This window comes from Calonectris borealis, chromosome 11, assembly GCF_964195595.1.
Source record: "Calonectris borealis chromosome 11, bCalBor7.hap1.2, whole genome shotgun sequence".
In the NCBI taxonomy this organism is placed as follows: Eukaryota; Metazoa; Chordata; class Aves; order Procellariiformes; family Procellariidae; genus Calonectris; species Calonectris borealis.
In genome coordinates, this window is record NC_134322.1 from 1043328 (window position 1) to 1062300 (window position 18973).

The following is an 18973-nucleotide window of genomic DNA, read 5'->3' on the forward strand; positions in this document are numbered from 1 at the left end:
GGGCGAGAGCAATGGCTCTCAGCCCCCATGCCGATTTTCCTGCGCTGGAGTCGTGTTTGTTTGAGTTCCTCGTCTTAGCGTGGACTAAGATAAACGTCCCCAGCCTTGCTGGGGCATCGCACAGAGGCATCGGGGTGCCCGACGGGCTCCGATGCTCCCCGGGAGCCATCTAAGGACACGGCCAGCCTTATCTTCTGCACGCACAGCTGGATGCAGCTGTAGAACGACAGGCACATTTAAAAATAACCTCTGGGTAATCATCAATTAATTTATAACCTGGCGACAGAACAGGATTCTGGTTCTAATTAATTCCGACCTCCTTTAATTGAAGAGAGCTGATTGCCGGTGAGATGTGTGTTTATGCTTAGTCTGTTCCACCTCTGTTAAAAATTCATCTGATAATGGTTTTAACATTTAAACTCTACTGGGGTTATTCGCATTTTTGTGTCCAGCAAGAACATGACTGCTCACAAAGACAAACACATGATTTTTCTGGTATCCATGCACTTCATGTTAGAGGAGATAGAGGCTCCTTGTGCTTCTAACATAAACACATGAATCACTCCAGCCTGCACTAATCTTGCGCAGTAAAGATCCTTTAAAACACAGGAAAGGGCTGGAGTTACGTTCATGCCTTTTCTGGGAGCCTCTGCCTGTGGATTTACACATCTGTGATTTCCTGCCATGTGAAAGTTTTGTTCCTCTTCACGGTTTGGCAGGAAATGTTTGTATTTCCAAGAGGCGTTTCCTGCCCTGGGCTACAGCCAGAGCATTTATGTCATTTTGAAGCCAGGATTTTAACATTTATTTGTGTGCTTCCTACACATCTAAGCGGTTATTCTGGTACAACCTTGGCTACGCCGCGCGGCTCCACGGCTCTCATCACCAAGCCCGGCACGGAAATTTTCCCTTGACAAAAATAGCCGGAACCGCACATCATTTCTTGAGCGAGCCTGACTAATTCCTTCCTAAATGTTGAACTGCCCGACAGACTTGCAAACGCAGGAGGGTCGCGCAGCCGCCGAAAAGGAGCGGTTTAACGGCTAGAAGCATCCCAACGGCCAGCGGTCACAGTCTCCCAATCCCAGTTAATCCAAGCCAATGCTTCTGCCCTCTCCAGAACAGGTTTTAGGATGAACGCGGCTGCATACAGGACAAATACAAAGAGCTGTAAGGATGAGAACGGGTGTCCCAGGCTGCAGAGGGGGACCTTTGCAGAGCAGCCCACGGGCCACCGGCCGCCCGCTGCCCTCCTGCCCGCCCCGCTCCGGCTCTCAGCCCTCTCTTTGTTCGACAGACCTCCTGAGGGTCTAACGTTTCTTTCTGGGCAGACAAAAAGCTTTTCTTTGTCCAGACACATTAAAAAGATAAGGTTGATTAATGACTAACATGCAAATATGAATGATATCTAATCCCCTCATTATATTGCTTTTCCTTTTAAGTGCTGTTAACCCTTGCAGCCCACAGACTTCTGGCTGATAGGGAACTGCCTGGTGCCATGGGATGTATCTCTCTGAGTGAAGGTGAGAGGAGAAGCCAACCAAACACCTGCTACACAGCTGAGCACCGCGGCTGCAGCCGGAGCCCGTAAATGAAGCTGGCAGTCAGCCTGCATGGCTCAGGTTAAAATGGGTCTGACTCGCTGGAGCATCTGCTCGGACATACCCAAAGATGCTGGGGAACTGGTCTTTTATCTTTCTCATGGTGAGCCCAGGCTTGTTCAAAAGTTTTGGGACTTTGTCATTAAACAGCTTTCTGGTGGTCAGAGAGCTTAATCGCTTGATATTTCCTTCTGGCTTCCCTTTTCTGAATTACACGTTGCTCCTGAAGCAGGTCCCTTCGCCCCGTGCCACCCCGGCGTGGTGGTCCCCTTGCTGGGTGACGCTGCTGCCTCCGACAAGCACATCCCAGCTCACATTCGTGCCAGTAACAAACCACGCTCAGCCCCTTGAGAGCTGAATGCTCTGGACATGTATAGATGTTTATAACATTCCCACTTAATTATCGATTAGCCAAGCTAGCCTTACACAACTCATGTACAAAACACCCCCTCCATCTTCCCACGGACACATTGCTTTTTAGCGGGCTGACTGTTTTTTCCTTCCTCCCCCATCGCTCCCCTTGCTGCAGCCGGCACCAGTTCCCAGTTTGGCAGCACCATGAGCACCATGCGCCCATCGCCCTTCCCCGTGCCCGGACCCCGGCTCGCCCCCGGCACCTACCCCGGGCGCTGCTGCGCCGGCTGCACGGCCCTTCCTGGGGTCCCCTCCCGGGAGCAGGACAGCGTCGCGCCGCCAGCCAGCTGGGAGAGCGCGGGGCACAACCTGCCCCGGAAAAATTAATTGAGTGTAGCCCGTCTTTCAGCACGGCCTGTTATTGCTGGCGCCCTCCTCCAGACTATCCAGGGGGCCGAGAAGTGAAAGGTGGGGAGAAGAAAAATAAAGAATGAGTCTAAACTTGGCTAGAAAAAACATCTACAGCTACTGGACCCAGAAACGGGACGTGTTCTTACACAGCCTTTACTTCGTTTCACAGCACGGCTTCGAAGAGACCAAGCAGACCACCCAGCCGGTGCACAGCACGCCCACCCAGTGCCCTCTAAGACGGTGCCATTTAAAGCTCCCTCGCACACAGCACGCCCAGTGACACCGTCCTGCGCCTCCTCACGTTGCCGCACGACCCGCAATGAGCGTAAAAACTGTGCGCGCCCGAGCTTCTAATCGGTGTCGCTGTATCAGCCCTCACTGGTGCCGCGTGGTGGAAAAGTGTCCCCAGCCACGGCAGAGGACGGTGATGGAGGACGATAGATCGCTTCTCCATAAAACTGATGACGGAGGAGCCGCTCGCTCTCCAGGTAATTTTCCTTAACTGAGAGCTGGGTGGTTTTCACACAATCTCCACAACTATTGCCATGTCCTCAAAACGCAGCATTTATCCCAAAGAACGCACACAGGCTCTTGGGAAGCACAACCACACTAAAGACAAAACATTCAGCTTTCAGGACGGGCAGGACGGTCGCTTACCCGACTCGGAGCTCTCGCAGTCCTGCGGGTTGCACTTCTGGGTGCTCTCGGGCCAGGGCTCGTGGTCGCAGAGGCTGCTGTCCTCCTCGGCCAGCCCCGTCTTGGTGTTGATGCACTTGACCTGGCGCCGCTGGATGCCCCCGCCGCAGGGCGCTGTGCACTGCGGGAGTGGGGCAGCCCCGTCAGCCCCGGGGGGACCCGTCCCTGCGCCCCGCAGAGCCACCCCCCAACGCTGTGCTGCGCCGGCAGCACCAGACCCCGGAGGTTTTTGTTGCAGTAGCCCCCAGTTTTGTTTTGAGGGTTGGGTTTTGCTCCCCATTCCTTGCATTTCACGCAAAAGCCCCGTTGAGGGGAGCGGCACGCTCCCGCCCGCGCCCGCTCACCTCTCCCCAGGAGCCCACCACCCAGGTGGTGCAGGGGTGCGTGTTGCAGGGCCGGGTGGTGTTGGGCCGCGACGCCTCCTCGCAGCGGCCCAGCTCTGGGCACGTCACCAGCCGCTCCTGCTCCCCGCCGCCGCACGACTCCGAGCACTGCCGAGACACAAGCCGTCGAAAGGGGAAGCCAGCGGCGCCGGAGAAAGGCAGGCACGCTCCACGCATTGGTGTCTTACGGAAATACACGACAAACCCACCCTACAAATACATAAGCACCCGCAAAACCTGCTTCCCAGGTGGAGCGCCCGCTTTGCAGCCCCTGCTGCTAATAGGGGGTGGTTTCCTTCCCGGTGCTCAGGCTGGCTGGGAGGTTGCCAGAGGCAGCAGGGTCCGGCAGACCCGCTGCAAGTATCTCCTTCAATTTTGCAGGCGTGTGAAGAGGCAGGCGGAGCCCGCTGCCTCCCTGCCGGCAGCGAGCGGGGGGGCCCCAGCGAAGCGTCTGCGTGGCCGCAGGCAGCTCAGCCCCCCTGGCCGCATGCTCGCCCAGCAGCAGCTACTGAGCATTTGCTCTGGGCAAGCAAATGCCGAGCGCTGGCCAAACGCTTCCAGGGAGAGAGAGGAAAGATAACTGTGGGCGTGAAACGTCCCGTCACAGGCACGCACGCGGCGTGTGCCCAGCTAGCACAGAAGCCCCGCGGCGATGCTCGGGGGTCGAGCGCAGCCCCCCGCGCACCCCACTCAGCACTTACCTCTCTCCAGGAGGACGTGTACCAGTCCAGGCACGGCGTGCTCTGGCAGGGGAGCTGCACGGGCGGCTTGTAGAGGACAGCCTGGCAGTGGAAGGGCCGTAGGAGCCTCTGGTCTCTGGTGTCGATGCAATGCACGTCCCGAACCTTCATCCCCCCGCCGCAGCTCCTGGAGCACTGGGAAACGACACGAGCATCACGCCGGGGAAGGGCGGCAGGGGCCAGCGCAGCAGGAATCCCTCCGGCAACGGGAGACCCCAGAGACACGCTCTGCTTTGGGTTGGATTGAGTTCATACTCAACCTCTCTTCACTTTTCTCTAGTCCAAGCTAGAGAAAAGTGCATGCAGCTCTGAATCTGTCACTAACTTCCCTCTGAAAGCAATCGGCTTCCAGTTGTAACAGCCACAAAGTCTTTCCTTATAACTGATGCTCTCCCACCTGCACAGCCAAGGAACGGCGCCCACCCAGAGCAAGGAGGGTTGCTCCCACCATTGCACACCTGGATTCACCCAACCCAACTGCAAACACCCCCGGTAGTGTAGATTGGCGAGAATGTTTTCCAGAAACTTTCAAACCCCTCTTCGTTTAGCTTTTGCAACTTCCTGGCTTTCTAACCAGCCCAAGAGCAGGAAAAATGAAAAGATTATTGTTTAAACTCTGTGGTAGGGGCAAATCTTTACCCTCTGCCTTCGTGAGCCATGAGGAAGAGCGCGCCCCGAGAGCAGGTAATGCTCTGGCCATAGGGCAGGCACCGCCTCCCTTCATTCTTCCATGGATTTTTCGGGACCCTCCCTACCGGCTGCACGCCTCCTTACCTTACTCCAGTTCCCCACGCGCCACGACGAACACGGTCTCAGGGAACACCTCCGAGCAGGGACGGGTTTGTTCGCAGCGGCGCAGCCGTCGTCGCTGCCGGTGCTGCAGCGCACGATCCTCCAGATCGCGCCCACGCCGCAGGTGGCCGAGCACTGCAACACACCAGGCAGACTCCTGCTCCTCTCCTCTCCGCCGGCCCCAGCGGGGCTGTCCCTGCCTGCCCCTGATGCCCCCTGGCCAAGGACGGAGCCCGGTGGCCCAGCAGAAAGGTCCCTGGGGACTCGGCTCAACGCCCCCCTCCATGGGCATCGGGAGGGGAGCCAGTAAAACCGGGTGTGCGGAGGCAGGGCCGCGGGACGATGCGGAGAGAGGAGCTTTCCCAGAGGCTGTGCCCAGCACTGGCCTGGCAGGGGACCCAGCCCCACAGCGAGAGGCTCCTCTCGAACCAGTCCCGGGCAGCCCTCGGTTTGGGGGAAGGAGGAGGAAAACCCTCCTCCATAACCCATTTCAGCCATTTCTGGTCTGGCTGGGACTGTCCTTTCTCCCCCTGTTCAGCTTTTGGCTTCCAGCAGGATTCTCACGCTGCAACCCCAGGCCCCAGCAGCGATGGCCGTCGCCCCGTGCCAGCGTCCCGGCCACGGCCGCCCGCAGCTCAGCGGGAAACGGAGCAGCGACGGGGATCTCTGCAGCCGGGGGTGCCTTTAGCTTTTTTGTTGCTAGGTCTCTATTAGTTAGGACTAACAGCTTCAACCGTTTGACTGCTGTCTCATGAAGCTCTGTTTCGTGCTCTTCTTTCACAAGCACTGCCTGTCCCCTGCCCTTTCCGTGTTAAAAGCTCCAGTAAAGATTTCCCTCCACCTGAAAGGCAGTGCCTCCACCTCCTCTTTTGGATCCACCCCTCGCTGTCCAGACTGATCTGATTTATTTTGTAGCCGCCTTTCCATCTTAAAAGCCTTTGCAGGGCTTTCAAAACACACCCGTGTGCCTCCGTGTCACGGCGCTGCCACCAGTCCCACCCCCGCAGCAGAGCTCCCTCCAACGCCCCGGCTCAAGTGATGCTCAAAGCCCTTTTGTAAAACCCACATGTGGGCCTGTATTTTTGCTGGTATTAAGTATTGTCCTGACTGTTACCGGGTCCTTCGTGCAGCCTTCTTAAAAGACTCCCCCAACGCTCCGCCTCCGGTGCTCCACGACACCAAACGCTTGTTGGTTTTGTGCTTTCTGATGAAAGCCCGTTACCGTGGACTGCAGCAGCCGTTTGTCTGTTGCTGCAAATGCTACGCAGAGAGCAGCCCCGGGACGGCAGCAAGAGGACAGCTGGTAATTGCTGAGAATCCCCATTCACCGCGTTCAGCACAGCCCCTTCCCTTTGGTAATTTGCAGCCTTGATGCGCCTTGCACTTGACATTCAAATTTCTGTCATTTCGTGGCGTATTTTAAGATACTCTCTCCTATAAAATGGCAGCAGCTTGCTCCCGTGCCAGGGGGTCTCCCTGGGTGCTCGGCTCCAGCACGGGGGCTCTGGGCTTGCCAGAGCGGGCAGGGATTTGGGTGCCCGCCGTGTACTGCCACCACCGCCCGAGCACCCGCTGCCCGGGACCACCCTGCAGAGCAGGGAACGCCGAGCAGGGGGAACCGGCCCTCCTGGAGCAGGGAGGTGTGCCAGGGCAGCGAGCAGGCTGCTTGGAAACGTGCCGGGCTGGGCTGAGCATCGCAGCGGCAAGGAGCCGCTGCCGCGGCCGGTGCCCAAGAGCGCGGGACAGGACGGAGTGGCAGTGGGAGCATGGGCGAGCCATGCACATTTTTTTGCATGCAAAGAGCCATGCCCCAGAGACCAGCCAGGAGAGGGACAGGTCTCTCACCTCCGTACCAGCCACGTCACGTTTTTAATGGGACTCAACACATACCTCGCTCCAGTTCCCAACCTCCCAGCTGGGCATCACAGTGGCTGCCATGGTGGTTGATGGCAGAAGCAAAGCCTCCTCCTTCTCCATCTCTGCCTTCCCCCAGACTGGCGGGGGTGCCGGGGTGGGCGGCGATAACTCGTGCTCCCCATCACTGAAAGCAAATGTCCCTGGGGTTGCCCACGGCGAGTGCTCCCCTGGCGCGGTGCTGCCGAGCGGGGCCCCGTGGGAGGTCTGCTGGGCACGGGGTGATGCTGTCTCCGAGTGGTGGGACACCCCCACGGTCCACCACACCGGTGGGGATTCAGAGGGCGATGCTCCTGCTGGGTGCACGGAAAGGATGTGAGCCGGGGCCGTGGGCACGGCTGGCACCAGGGCATCTTGCTGGGTGAGGCCGCTGGAGGTGAGCTGGGTGGCTGGCCCGGGCATGGCAGGGGACAAGGACACTGCTGCTGGAAAGGCTGTAGTGGCCACCAAGGGGGCCAAGGTCGGGGATGTGGGGGTGCGGAGCTCTGGCTGGTGCCCTGCCTGCCCCACGGGGCCCCCGTCAGCGCCGGTGGGATAGGGACCCGCAGCGGGATGGGTGCTGCCAGCACTCCTTTGCATCTCCCAGCCCAGTCCCTGCAGGGTGGGGAAGGAAAGATCTGCCCCCCTGGCTTGCTTGTCGGCCCCCGGCACTGCGTGCGTGCCCGCCGTGCCCTCCAGCATTTCTGCCCACCCTTCCTGCTCCTGGGTCTTGGGGGCAGCACCGTTAGCATCACTGGTGATGACAAGACCCATCTCCCTTGCGTCTTCACGGTCCCTCCCTGCAGAGCCGGCCACGTCGTGCCCCTCACTGCCGGCGTTACCCGGCCCCTCTGTGCTCGTGGGCCCCTCCCCGCTGCTCCCCGGCTCTCCCAGGCTGTTGGACATGTCGGCTGCGCCAGTGGGCAGCGGCGGGGAGGGATCAGACGGGTAAGGAGCCCGGGGAGCGAGGCTGCCGGCTGGAGCATCCTGCCCAGGTCCGGTCCTCGTCGGCACGGCTCCCCGGGGTTCGCCCGGGAGCAGGTGGTCGTGGCTGTTTGCAGAGTCGTGACTCGTCGTGCTCTGGGTGGGCGGGTGGTCCTCGGAGCGGGGCGCAAGCATTGCGTTCTCCTCCTCACCCGAGAGGTGAGGGATGGCGTGATCAGGAGCGGCCGTCCGCGCATCCTCAGGGACCATGCTCAGGAGGTCATTCATGGCTGAACCCCCAGGCTCCGTCTCTCCTTCGCCGTGCACAGGAGCAGAAGCATTTGCTTCGCTGGTCACCAGATGGTTCTCACTTGCTCCTGCTCCCAGCTTGATGGTGTGCAGGACATCAGCGGGTATCTCACGGGACCCCTCCACATCGTTGGTGCTCAGCTCTGGCTTATGCTCCTCGCCTTTGGTCTCCTTCTCCGTGAAGGGATAGTAAGACAGATCCTCATGGAAGTTGATAAAATTATAATCGTAGTAAAAATCGTCAACAAAGACATTTCCCTTTCTGGCTGAGAAGTCCTCCTCAGTGATGATATTGATATCACTGGACTCCGGAATATTTGGGATTAAGGGGTTAAATTTAGCAATGTGGTTGCTGGGGATGTAATGTATTTCATTAAATATCTCTCTGCTGGAGGATCCACTGCCAGACCAGTCCGTGTTGGCGCTGTCTAATTTCTCCTGGCACTGCAGCAAGGAGCAAATAGTTTCCGAGCTGGGTCTTTCTGCAGGGTCACAAGCGGCTCCAGTGCTGTTGCTGCAGTAAACAGGGCGTCTCTGTGTCCCGTTTCCACACGTCGCGGAGCACTGGGAAAGGAAGAGAGATGCAAACGTCAGGGACGGGAGCGCGGGCGACGTCGGGTGCAGCAGGAGGAGCGGGGAAGGGGCTGGCAGCGGTGCCGCGGCAGTGCCCATGCCCCTCGCCGGTGCTCCCCTCCAAGCTATGGAAGCGGGTGCTCGGCCATCCCGTGTGCCGCAATGCTCTGGGCACGGGGAGAAGGGGCTCCATGTTGCTCTGCCGCGCTCCCACCACCCACCTGGCTCCCGAGATGTCTCCTGTGCCAGTCCCAGCTGGGGCATGGGGTCCCCTGTACCAGAGGTCGGGAGCAGGGGTACTGGTCACACTGGTAAGCAGTGTTACTGCTGGCCCAGTCTACCTCCGGGGCTGCTTAAAGACCATCCCAGTGCAGGGCTGGTATGCAGGGTACTTTGCTCACGGTGATCCTTGACCTGCACTCCAGCCAGAAACAATTTTCCCAGGAGATGGACATTGTGAAGGGCATTGGGTAAGATGATCTAATAGCTCTCTTCTATGACCTATCGCCATGAATTACATCTCTTCTGCTAGAAGAGAATTTTTTGAAGCAGGGGGTAACAACATGGGTGTTGTCCTAGTAGGGAAAAAGCAAGGGTCAATAAGGAGCTTTGTTGAGGACACCCCCTCCTCCACCATAATGGTCTCTTTGAGATTGTTCAGTATAAAAGAAAGCCACAAGCTGGAAAGAAGGACAGCAAAATTTTCTGCTGGATAAGTAAATCACAGCGCTAGTAACATCGCATGTGGGCTGCACAAGCCACCGGCCGCTGCAGTTTGCGGTGACAGATGCCCAGAGCGTTAGTCATGTACGTCACCGTGCCTGATACGGCCCAGCCAAGGAGAACGAACAGTCAGCAAGGCAAACAAACCCAACAGAGGGGATTTCTGCTGAAACCCCTGCTACTTGGACGGGCTGAGGCAAGGGTTTGATGCACAGCCGCTAGCACGAGGAAATTAAGAGGTTAAGGTGGACAGGCAGAGCTGCTGGGCTGTCCAGAGGAGACGCTGGCCCAGCAGCCGGGGCCCTGTGCCGTGCCGTGCCGTGCTGTGCCGTGCCGTGCCGGCTGCAGCCTCCCCAGCTCCGTGTCTCCTGGGTAGGAGCAGAAGCAACCCCGAGGACTGTGCCTGGCAGCAGGGACAATCCGTAACACCCCATGGCCACCACCAGGCATTTCCACCAGCTGCATTATGTTGCTGAAATAAAACATTACCACACATTAACATCTGCAGGAGGGGTGCAAGCAAGCTGCTTCACCCTACTGGGATGGCCAAATCAGGGAAAACAGAGGTCAATTCCTGCAGCGTGCACCTTAAGCTGAAATTTCTCAGTAAATCCCTCCAACTCCATCCAGGAGAGAAATTCCAAGTATCGAAGCTCTTTCAGGGGGAAGGAGAGAGCTTATCTGCCAAGGCTTGGTTACCAGGAAAGCCTCCGGGACACAGATAAGAAACATGGCTGGTAGGAGCCTCATGGAGGGACACCCAGGGCTCGCAGGAGAGCTCAGCATCGAGCACACGGCTGCAGGAGGCATCACAGCAGGCTGCATGGTGGGACGTGCTCCGGCCAGCACAGGCAGATGCTCCCGTGTGCAGACCCTCGTGTATTAATAGACAACAAATAAAGCTTCTGAATGGGCCGGTAACTTCTTTGGAAAGTCCATAGAGCTGGATATACACTGCTTTAGGGTCCTTCTGAAGGCACTAAGTCCCAGTGTTTAAGCACTTTGTTGGGCTGCCCAAACTGCAAATAATCCCTTCGGCTTCGCGGGCTGCCGGGTGCTGCCGGTGCCAGACAGGCATTCGTGCTGCCCTGCCCGAGGGTCTGCGAGGACAAAAAAAGCAACAACCCCCTATTATTGTCGCTGGACAGAAGGACCACATTTCTGGGAAGCTTCCAAGCCCCTCAAATTTCTCTACTTACTGGTGGTGGTGGAAATGGAGAAGAAAGGCTCTCACTTCAAGTGAAAGAAGGACAGAAAAATTACAGATATCTCAAAACCTCGAGCACATTTTTTCTGGGCTCACAGACCTTTTGATGTCAACGCCACAGAGGACGACTGGGACAGCCTGGGCTGGCTCCGCGCACAGCACAGACCCGCGGGCAATTCATGATTTTCCCTTTAAACTGCTGCAGCCTTCTTTCTCAGCCCTGCAATTGTGGCTTTTGTGGGCCCCTAGAAAAATATTTCTAAATAGCTCTCATTTAGCCTTCAAATTTTCTGTTCGCATTTTTATTCCATTTGTTTCTTAGCAACAAGCTCAGTTCCCAGGCTCTCTCATTTCTCTCCCGATACTTGTCTTCACGCTGAACACTTTCTGAAAACACTGCTTAAATTAGGAGTTATAATTTTCTGGTTAAAACCCTCAACCTGTGGTTACGCTGATCCACAGAAATACAAAAATAAATAAAGGCTACACAGGGTGTCCACAGACCACGGCATTTTATACATGGGGTTTTTTTTTTAATCTCTCCCTCTCTTTTTAAAAAAATTGTTGAAAAATTTGTGATGCCCCCCGGGAGCGTTGCTGAGGGGGTCTCTGCCCACCCCTGCGGCAGAGTCGGGGCAGCTTCGCCCCAGCGGCAGGCCACGCAGCCGGGGAGCCGATGCCCACCGGCCAGCACACACAGGCACGGTGCATCCAGACCCTGGCTTGCCCCTAGCACCCTGCTTCAGCAGGCAAGAATTACCTTCAAGCTTCTGCCAAAACAAAGGGGAAGGCTTGCGGTGCTGGAAAATACACTGAAGGGTTGAAAACCTCTTGTGTCTGCCCTCCTTGCAATCAAGCACGGGGCACCCTTCCGGGAGGAGGGGGCAGAGTCAAACAGCTCGGTGCTCCTTCCTCGCTCTGAGACCCCCGGGCCACGAAATTCCCATCCCTGCGATGGTGTTACAACGTGAGCCCACAGAAACGCATCCACGAACCTCCCCGTCAGCAGGAGCACGCCCACCCCTCGCGGGCAGGCTGAGGGTATCTGGGGCACTTTGCCCCCGGCTCCCGCGAGCTTTGCGAGACACTGGGACCTCCCCGACGCTCCTTCTCACCTCGGACCAGTTCCCCATGGCCCACTGGGAGGGACAGGGGACCTCCCGGTGGCAGGGCGCGGTGGCGTCTGGCTTGGAGAGGTGCTGGCAGTCTGCTTGCTGCAAGGCCCTCTGCTCGTCCAGCCCCACGCTCTGGATGCAGAGCACCGTCCTCTTCATCAGCCCCGACCGGCCGCAGGTGGCCGAGCATTTCTGCCATTCGCCGACCCACCACCTGGGGAAACGCGGAAGGGAAAACGCCTCAGGCGGAGCAGGCTCTGTCCCGTGCCCCACCACGCCGAGTGCTCGGGGCGGTGGGCTTTAGCCACCACCAACCGGGAGGTGTTTGGGGCCAGGAGATGCACACGAGATGCACGCAGGCTTCAGCAGCCCGTAACGATCAGCGGGGCCCGGGGAATTGGGACCCCCTCTGCGGCCTGTGTTCCAGCCCAAGGGCAGGGATGGATCAGTCCCCGCGCCGTGCCGGGGATGGTTATCTGCGCAGAGGCAGGAGGGGCTCCTGGCCCGGCCAGGACGGTGCCTTCCCGCGCAGCTCGGGGTCTGCGGACAAGCGGCGCACCGCGGCGGTCGGGCAACCACAGGGATTTGATCCCACGGACCGACGCAGGGCCTGGGACCCGTTCTCAAGCACGAAGGAGAGGAGAGGTGCAAACCCAGGGGTGCAGATAGCTGCACGTGTCCTGGGGCAACCCAGGCACAGCAGCGACTGAGGTCCCCCCGACTCTGGTCACCCCCTTAGGGCAGCTTGGAGATTAAAGCTTTGCTGAGAAGGAGCGAGGGGAAAGCCAGCGGACCTGGCCGGGCAGGGCTCCTCGCTGCACGTCCTCTGCTGGTCATCAGGGCGGGTGAGCGCGTCGCAGTACCGCTCCTCCACGATGCCGGCCAGCTTCTCCACGCAGTGCACGATCTGCCGCTGCACCCCTGCGGACACAGGCGAGGGCTTGGCTCGGGACGAAACTCGAACCGAACCACTGAGCATCCTCTGCCAGCAGGAGAGAGGAGGCCCTAAGGTAAGCTTGGGCCACCAAAACAGGGGAAAGAAAATGGAACCACCACTGAAACTGGAAGTCAAGCGCCCGCTTCTGCTGAGGTACCGATGCCCTCATGGAGCCCAACGACACCAGTGCTCCCAGTGTACCCGGGTGGGAAAAGCAGAGCTGGACACCTGGTCTCAATCCAACACGTGTGTGATGAGACCTACGGAGCTTAACCAGGCTGGAAAATGACCCTGGACACGCAGTTGCAAAGCAGGGACACCTGGGACTGGATGGATGAATGGATGGATGGAAGCAACGCCAGTCCAGCCAGGACACGGGCTCCCCGGCATTACAAGCAGCAGACCTCAGCCAAAGCTCCTCCCTGGGGCTGGAGGGACACGGTGTCTGTCTGTCCAGCACAAGGCAAACCTCGGCTCCTGCCCTGAGACCGAGTCCAGGGCTGCTCACGCAGAAAGCTAAAAATAGATCACAGAAAGAGTTGGCAAACCTTGTTCTCCCTTAGACAAAAGCTGCCGGATTATACCTGTTCTTTCAGGGCCTAGGAATGTCAGGAAATACCTAAGGAATGGCAAGAGTTCCCACAGAAGGCAAGGCGAGGACAACCATGTCCAGAACCGTCGGCAGACCCCAAGCTCGCAGAGATGGCTTGCTTCAACCTGGCAAACTCCACGGGACATCTCCGCTCACCCTCCCAGTGCTTTGACTCTGTACCAAGTGGTTCACAGGGACCGGACGGGTTAAAAGCAGGAACATCTCCACCCTTCTGCTGGCTCCCGCTCTCAGATTTCTGCAACGACCCCAGCTCGGTCCTGGTGGCCTCCGGCTGTGTCCTTTGGTCACAGGCAATGCAAGGGGCTTTGCTGGGCGAGCTGCTGAGCAGAAATCTCTGGAGTAAAACCTTTACTATCCTACAGCTTTTATAGTCAGCAGTGAGATGAAAGAGATGTAGAAAAACGCCCTTCCACAAGCTGCCTAATAGCAGGGATAGGGATTTAATAGCGATGCAGCCGGTGGAGGCTCCGCAGAAAGCACCCCGCTGCCGGAGGGACCTCTGGCCAGGGGGAAAAGCCTTTCCCCACCTCTCCCCTTGCGGAAAGCCTCTGCAGCCGTGGCGCAGGATGAACCACGTGTTTGGGGCTGCAAGCTGGAGGAGCACGTGCGGGGCAGGACGGTGATCGGTGGAGATGCTGCAGCCCGCGGGGGAAGCGCCGTCCTGGCACCACCGTCCAGAGCCACATCCAGCCATCGGAGCACGTGTGTGCACCTATGCGCACACCCCCTCGAGGATTTCGGGGAGGCTGTGTCCGAAGGGGAGCCAACTGACAGCAGCACAGCTCTTTTTTGGCAGCCTTCTGCCCTGGCCACAGCTCACGGATAAATGACCCACCGAAGCCTCCTGCCGCCGGCCTGCAGCGCTCACGGGATGACATTTTTCAGGATGACCTCACCCTCAACACGCTGCCTCGCTGCCTGCTTTTGTCCTCCTTTTTGCAACGCGTACTTGACCCGTGACTTGGGAGACTGTAAATAATAACCACTGCAACCAGCTGGGATGGATACGACCCTGCTGAAGCTGCGGGGTTGGGCCCTGGCTCAAGCGCTCGGGAGCTTACGGGGCCGGCGGGGCTGGGACCCTGGGGCTGGCTCCCGCAGAAGAGGCTCAGCCTGAGCTCCCCCAGATCCCCGTCTCAGCTCACACCATCATCCAGCCCAGGGAGAGGGGCTCAGCCCTCCTCCAGCCGCCCGCCTGTGGCCGGACGGGGTGAGCGTCCTCACCCGGCTCCTGCCTGATTTGCTCCTGTATTTCCCTTCTGTTCTGGAAGCCAAGCACTCGAACCTTGCAAAGGAAAGCTGGTTTTAAACAAAAGCAAGTGCCCTCAGCTCCCGTCCTCCTCGACTCCTCATGCTGCAGGGCCCGTGCAAACCCACAGCATAAATGTACGTAAAATGCCAGCTCCTGCCGCACCACAAACCTCCCGCTCCGAGCAGGAATCCACACCTATCTCCCAGGAACAGGCAGGAAACATCTCCTGGCACTCTCTGCTACCTAGAAAGTACGAGTGTCCTTGAATTCCCTTTTTTCCAGTGGCAGTCGCTGTCGAGGAAGCGCTCGCTGGTCCCAGCCTCCCGCCTTGCAGCGTGCCCGGACCGTCCCCCTCCATCAGCCACCCCAAAAGCTGCTCGGGGGACCCCGGGACACCCGGCTGGTGGCGCAGAGGGGCGGCAGGCAGGAAAGCAAGTGTCCGGCACCACGGGGCAGCGTGGGACCCCGGTGCTCTGCCCGTGCCGGGCACCCTCCCATGTGCTCTCCGTAAAACCCTGGAAACGATCCCCCCTGGAGAGGCCCAGCCAGGCGGGAGACTGGCCCTTCGACACTCCCTGGCTTTCTCTAAAGCTCTTTTGTCCCCATCACCCTGACGCCGGGGAACACCCGCGCAGTAACAGGACACCGAGCAAGGCGCAAAGCGCTGATAAAGCACGGGGTCTGGCAGGCGAGCGCGGCGGGGGCACCGCAGAGTGGTGACCGCAGCAGATGTCACCTTTTTTTTTCCCCCCAAGACCTCCAGAACCCAAAGACCCAGGAATTTCTACGGCATCCCCGCGATATGGGGATGCTCTGCCTGCTCTGCTCCTCCACGGCGGGCGGCCGAGCCCCGGGGTGCCGCGGGAGCCGGACTCACCAGTCCCGCACGTGGCGGTGCACGTGGTCCAGGAGCCGAAGCGCCAGAGGAACTCCGCCTGCTCGATCTCGTTCTCGCTGTCCGCGGGGCGCTGGATGGTGTACTGGTACCGCACGCCCGGGTTGGTCTCCTGAAACAGCAGCTGTGGGGAGACAACGGGCGGTCAGGGAGGTGGCCCGCGCAGAGCAGTCGGGGTTGGCCACTGCACCCCAGGGGCTTTTCAGGAGGTAACAGCGTGCCCGTAAAGATGTCATTCTCCGTCCGGCTCCGTACCAGGGCTGCGTTACCTGAGCCCCAGCAGCAGCACACGACCGTTTTGGAAACAGCAAATGGCTGAAGCGGTGTAGGAGCAGAGGAGCTGCCCCAGCTCAGAGCGTGGGGTTTGTGGAAATATCAGGTAATAACAAAAAATAACAGTGAGATTATTGAGAACCACCAGGACTTTGGTTTTATGTCTCCCTGGTGAAGAACCTGGAAGGATTCCCCTTGTTAATCCCGTCCAGTCCCACTGCCAGATGCAGCCTCATCCAAAGACCTTCTTGAGGTTCAGCACGGCGAAGGGCCCAGGGCGGCCAGACATCCCCTTCCCCGTCCCCTTCCCTGCAGTCGGAGCTGGGGAGCGGGTTTTGCATGTGCCACCAGCCCAGCTCGGGGCCTGCAGCACGCGGGGCAGGAACGACCCTCCCTGCCAGGCAGGAGCGTGCTGAGCCACGTCTGCCTCCCTCCATCGCTCTTCCGGAACTCTCAGCGAGGGAGGTTACGGCTGGAGGGAGCTCTGACTGCTCCCAGCCCCGCGTGCTGGACTGATGGTGGCTGGCCCGGACAGACGGACACTCAGGCAAACATCAGCCACAGTGACCTGTCCTTCGGGATGGTGGCAGAAGGAAGGGAAGGCGACAGCAGCAAGAGGCCAGCCCCACAAAGGAGGAATCAAATCTCCTTGCCTCCACATGTCCCAATGAGCCCAACTGCTCCAGCAACCGCCCTGGGGAAGCACCGCAGCACATCTCGGCTCGAGATGCCGGCTACCTGCGTCCTTCCCTGCGCGCGCCTCCAACCTGCCACCGACGCGCCCCGGGCAGCACCAGGACAGGGGCTCGACTGCGTCGGGGCTGCAGCCTGATGTGCCCCGAGCACCGCACAGAGCGGCTGGGGGTGCACCCACCCCGGCGTGACGCCCCACTCGGGCGGTGGAAGAAGGGGCTGCGGCAAACGGAAGGGAGCCGCCGGCAGCAAACGCCAGCAACGGCTGATGGCGACATGCGCCTGAAGGAATTTCCTTAACTGCTCCCCACTTGAAACGGGTTCCCGCTGCTCTCAACATGCACGAAGCGGCTCCTGCGGTTGACACAAATCCTGCCCAAAGCACCTCCCGCACCAGCGCTCGGCAAAGGCTGGGAGTTTAACCTTGTTTTTCTTAGCCTAAGTGCTCTCATTATTGCCAAAGCTTTGTTGTTCTTGGAGCTTTGGCGGGAGCGAGGGCGTCTTTCCAAAACCTCTTCAAGAATATTGAAACATTTTTGTCAAAGGTTTTAATTAGGTTACGAATCCCAGAAAGCGATTTGCTGGTGCCGAGCACGCCAGCGGTCCCATTAACAGCAGCTCTTGGCGGCAGACGCGCCCAGGGTCCCGCTCGCATTTCTTCCTGAGCCTCTGCTGAAAGAAATGCAAAAGGCGAAGACTTTGGCTGCTCGGCACGGCCGGCTCCAGGGCGAGCCTCTGCAAAGGGGCTGATGCTCGGGAAGAGTGCATCGGGCTGAGCCGCCACTGCCGGGGCCGGGGGGGCTCCTGGGGGTCCTGAAGTTCATTATCTGCTAGGCCTGCTCCCCCACCGCCCGCTCCGCACACAGGCTGTCTGCTGGAGGCAACACCTGACGGGAGCAGGGGATGGGCAGATCTTCCCCTGCCCGCAACGCTGCTGTCCTGGAAACGCGCTGCTGCAACGCAACCTTTTTTTAAATGCTTTTTTTGGGGGGGGACGATGTGGTTAATTGTAACCTCTTCTGCCCAGGCCCAGGCAGGCAGAGCGGCAGGTCCCGGGTGCCCTCCCCTGCCCTGGGAGCGCGGCTGATGCCAGGCAGCATCGTTCTGCAACGGGGCTCGCCTCCTCAAAGCCTCAGGGGTCTGATGAAAAATAACAACTTATTCTGGGGAGGGAAGTAGCTTTACAGAAATTCCCACATGCAGAAGAGTAAAACTTGACATTTCTAGTTGTTTCAGAGGATTTGAAATGATCCTTTTGGATTTTTACCTTCTGCCTCAAGAGCTTTTGCGAGGAAGCGGAGCCTGACCTGCAGCGCCCTGGGCGGCATCACCCGGGTTTGGACCACGGAGCACGACCCCACGGGCCGAGCTCCTCGCCACGTCAGGCGGTGCAGAGGGGGGCACGGTGCCGGCGGGAGCGCGGCACTGCCGAGGAGTGCCACTGGCCCGCCCTGCGCCACCGCGCACAGCACCGCGACGGCTCCCAGCTCCCACCGGCTGCTCCAGCCCTGCCAGAGCACTGCGGGCTCTTCCCCTGCTCCTGATAAGATATGGGAAAGGCCTCGGGAAGGGGCTCTTTCTCCTCATGCTCTCTCTGCTGTGTAAATATTTTGAGGATTGCTGCAAAGGGGACGAGGCTCAGATGGAAGTGGCGTGGGCTGGAAACGCTCCCTGGGCCGGCAGCGCGTGTTCGGCTGCTCCCGACGTTGGCTCCCGGAGAAACACGCTCAGCGAGGAGATGCACAGCCCCATCCCTTGGATGGTAGCGACGTGCCATGATGGACCACGGCAGCTCAGCCCCGCACGGGAAGGCAGGACAGCCGGTGGCCCTGTCCCTCCGTCCTCCCCGCTGCGCACCCTGACCCCCCGCAGAGCCCGGACCGTACCTGGATCCACACGGGCTCCACGGTGGGCCCTGGGGAGGTGAGGTTCTCCCAGTTCCCTGTCCTCTTGTAGGTGAAGGTGGTCCCCGCCACCCTGTAGTCCCCGTTCCACTGGATGGTCCAGCCGCCGTTCAGGAAATACTTCTCCGGGTCCTCGCTCCGCAGCGCCAGAAAATTCCCGGCTTCTGCAACTTCTTCGATCCGGATCTCCCGGGCTCCCACAGGGATAATCCCAATATCGACGTAACCTGGGAACAGAACCGAGCATTGGCCTTGGGGGACTCAAAGACTCGGCAGAGATGATCCGCGCCCTCGGGTGGGTGCTAGCGTCCCTCGGGTGGGTGCTAGCGTCCCTCGGGTGGGTGCTAGCGTCCCTCGGGTGCCAGCATCATGCCAATCCTTACACCTCTGTAAGGCACCAGCGGCACCAAACCCCGCCTTGCCCTGAGCCCAGCTGCGTTCCCTGCTGGGAGAGCCCATCGTACAGCGAGACACTTCCCGCGCGGGCGCTGGCAAGGCATTTGCCACACTTTCAACATGTCCTTGTCAACACACAAAATCCCCTTAAACCTCTCCAAACTGGCTCCAGCGTGCACAGATTTGTTTTCAGGCCTTTAGACACAAAGAGCAGTAAGGGGATATTCTTCTTCCGAGGAGCAAGAAGTGGAACGCCAACGCCACATCTCCCCGTGCTGCTGCTCGGGTC

At 59.2% G+C, this 18973-nt stretch overlaps 1 protein-coding gene across 3 annotated transcripts in view; it reads right to left on the minus strand.

Annotated features, from left to right (window-relative positions):
- Positions 1 to 18973, minus strand: part of ADAMTS7 (ADAM metallopeptidase with thrombospondin type 1 motif 7) — a 65402-nt gene that overhangs the window by 23249 nt on the left and 23180 nt on the right. For all 3 annotated transcript variants that reach the window (XM_075159655.1, XM_075159653.1, XM_075159654.1), the window contains exons 15-23: positions 18271 to 18515; positions 15401 to 15542; positions 12516 to 12642; positions 11722 to 11935; positions 6868 to 8667; positions 4960 to 5112; positions 4147 to 4320; positions 3407 to 3553; positions 3024 to 3183 (exon numbers count right to left, since the gene is read on the minus strand). In XM_075159655.1, coding sequence (XP_075015756.1) covers positions 3024 to 3183; positions 3407 to 3553; positions 4147 to 4320; positions 4960 to 5112; positions 6868 to 8667; positions 11722 to 11935; positions 12516 to 12642; positions 15401 to 15542; positions 18271 to 18515 — 3162 coding nt within the window. The remainder of the gene's footprint in view (positions 1 to 3023; positions 3184 to 3406; positions 3554 to 4146; positions 4321 to 4959; positions 5113 to 6867; positions 8668 to 11721; positions 11936 to 12515; positions 12643 to 15400; positions 15543 to 18270; positions 18516 to 18973) is intronic.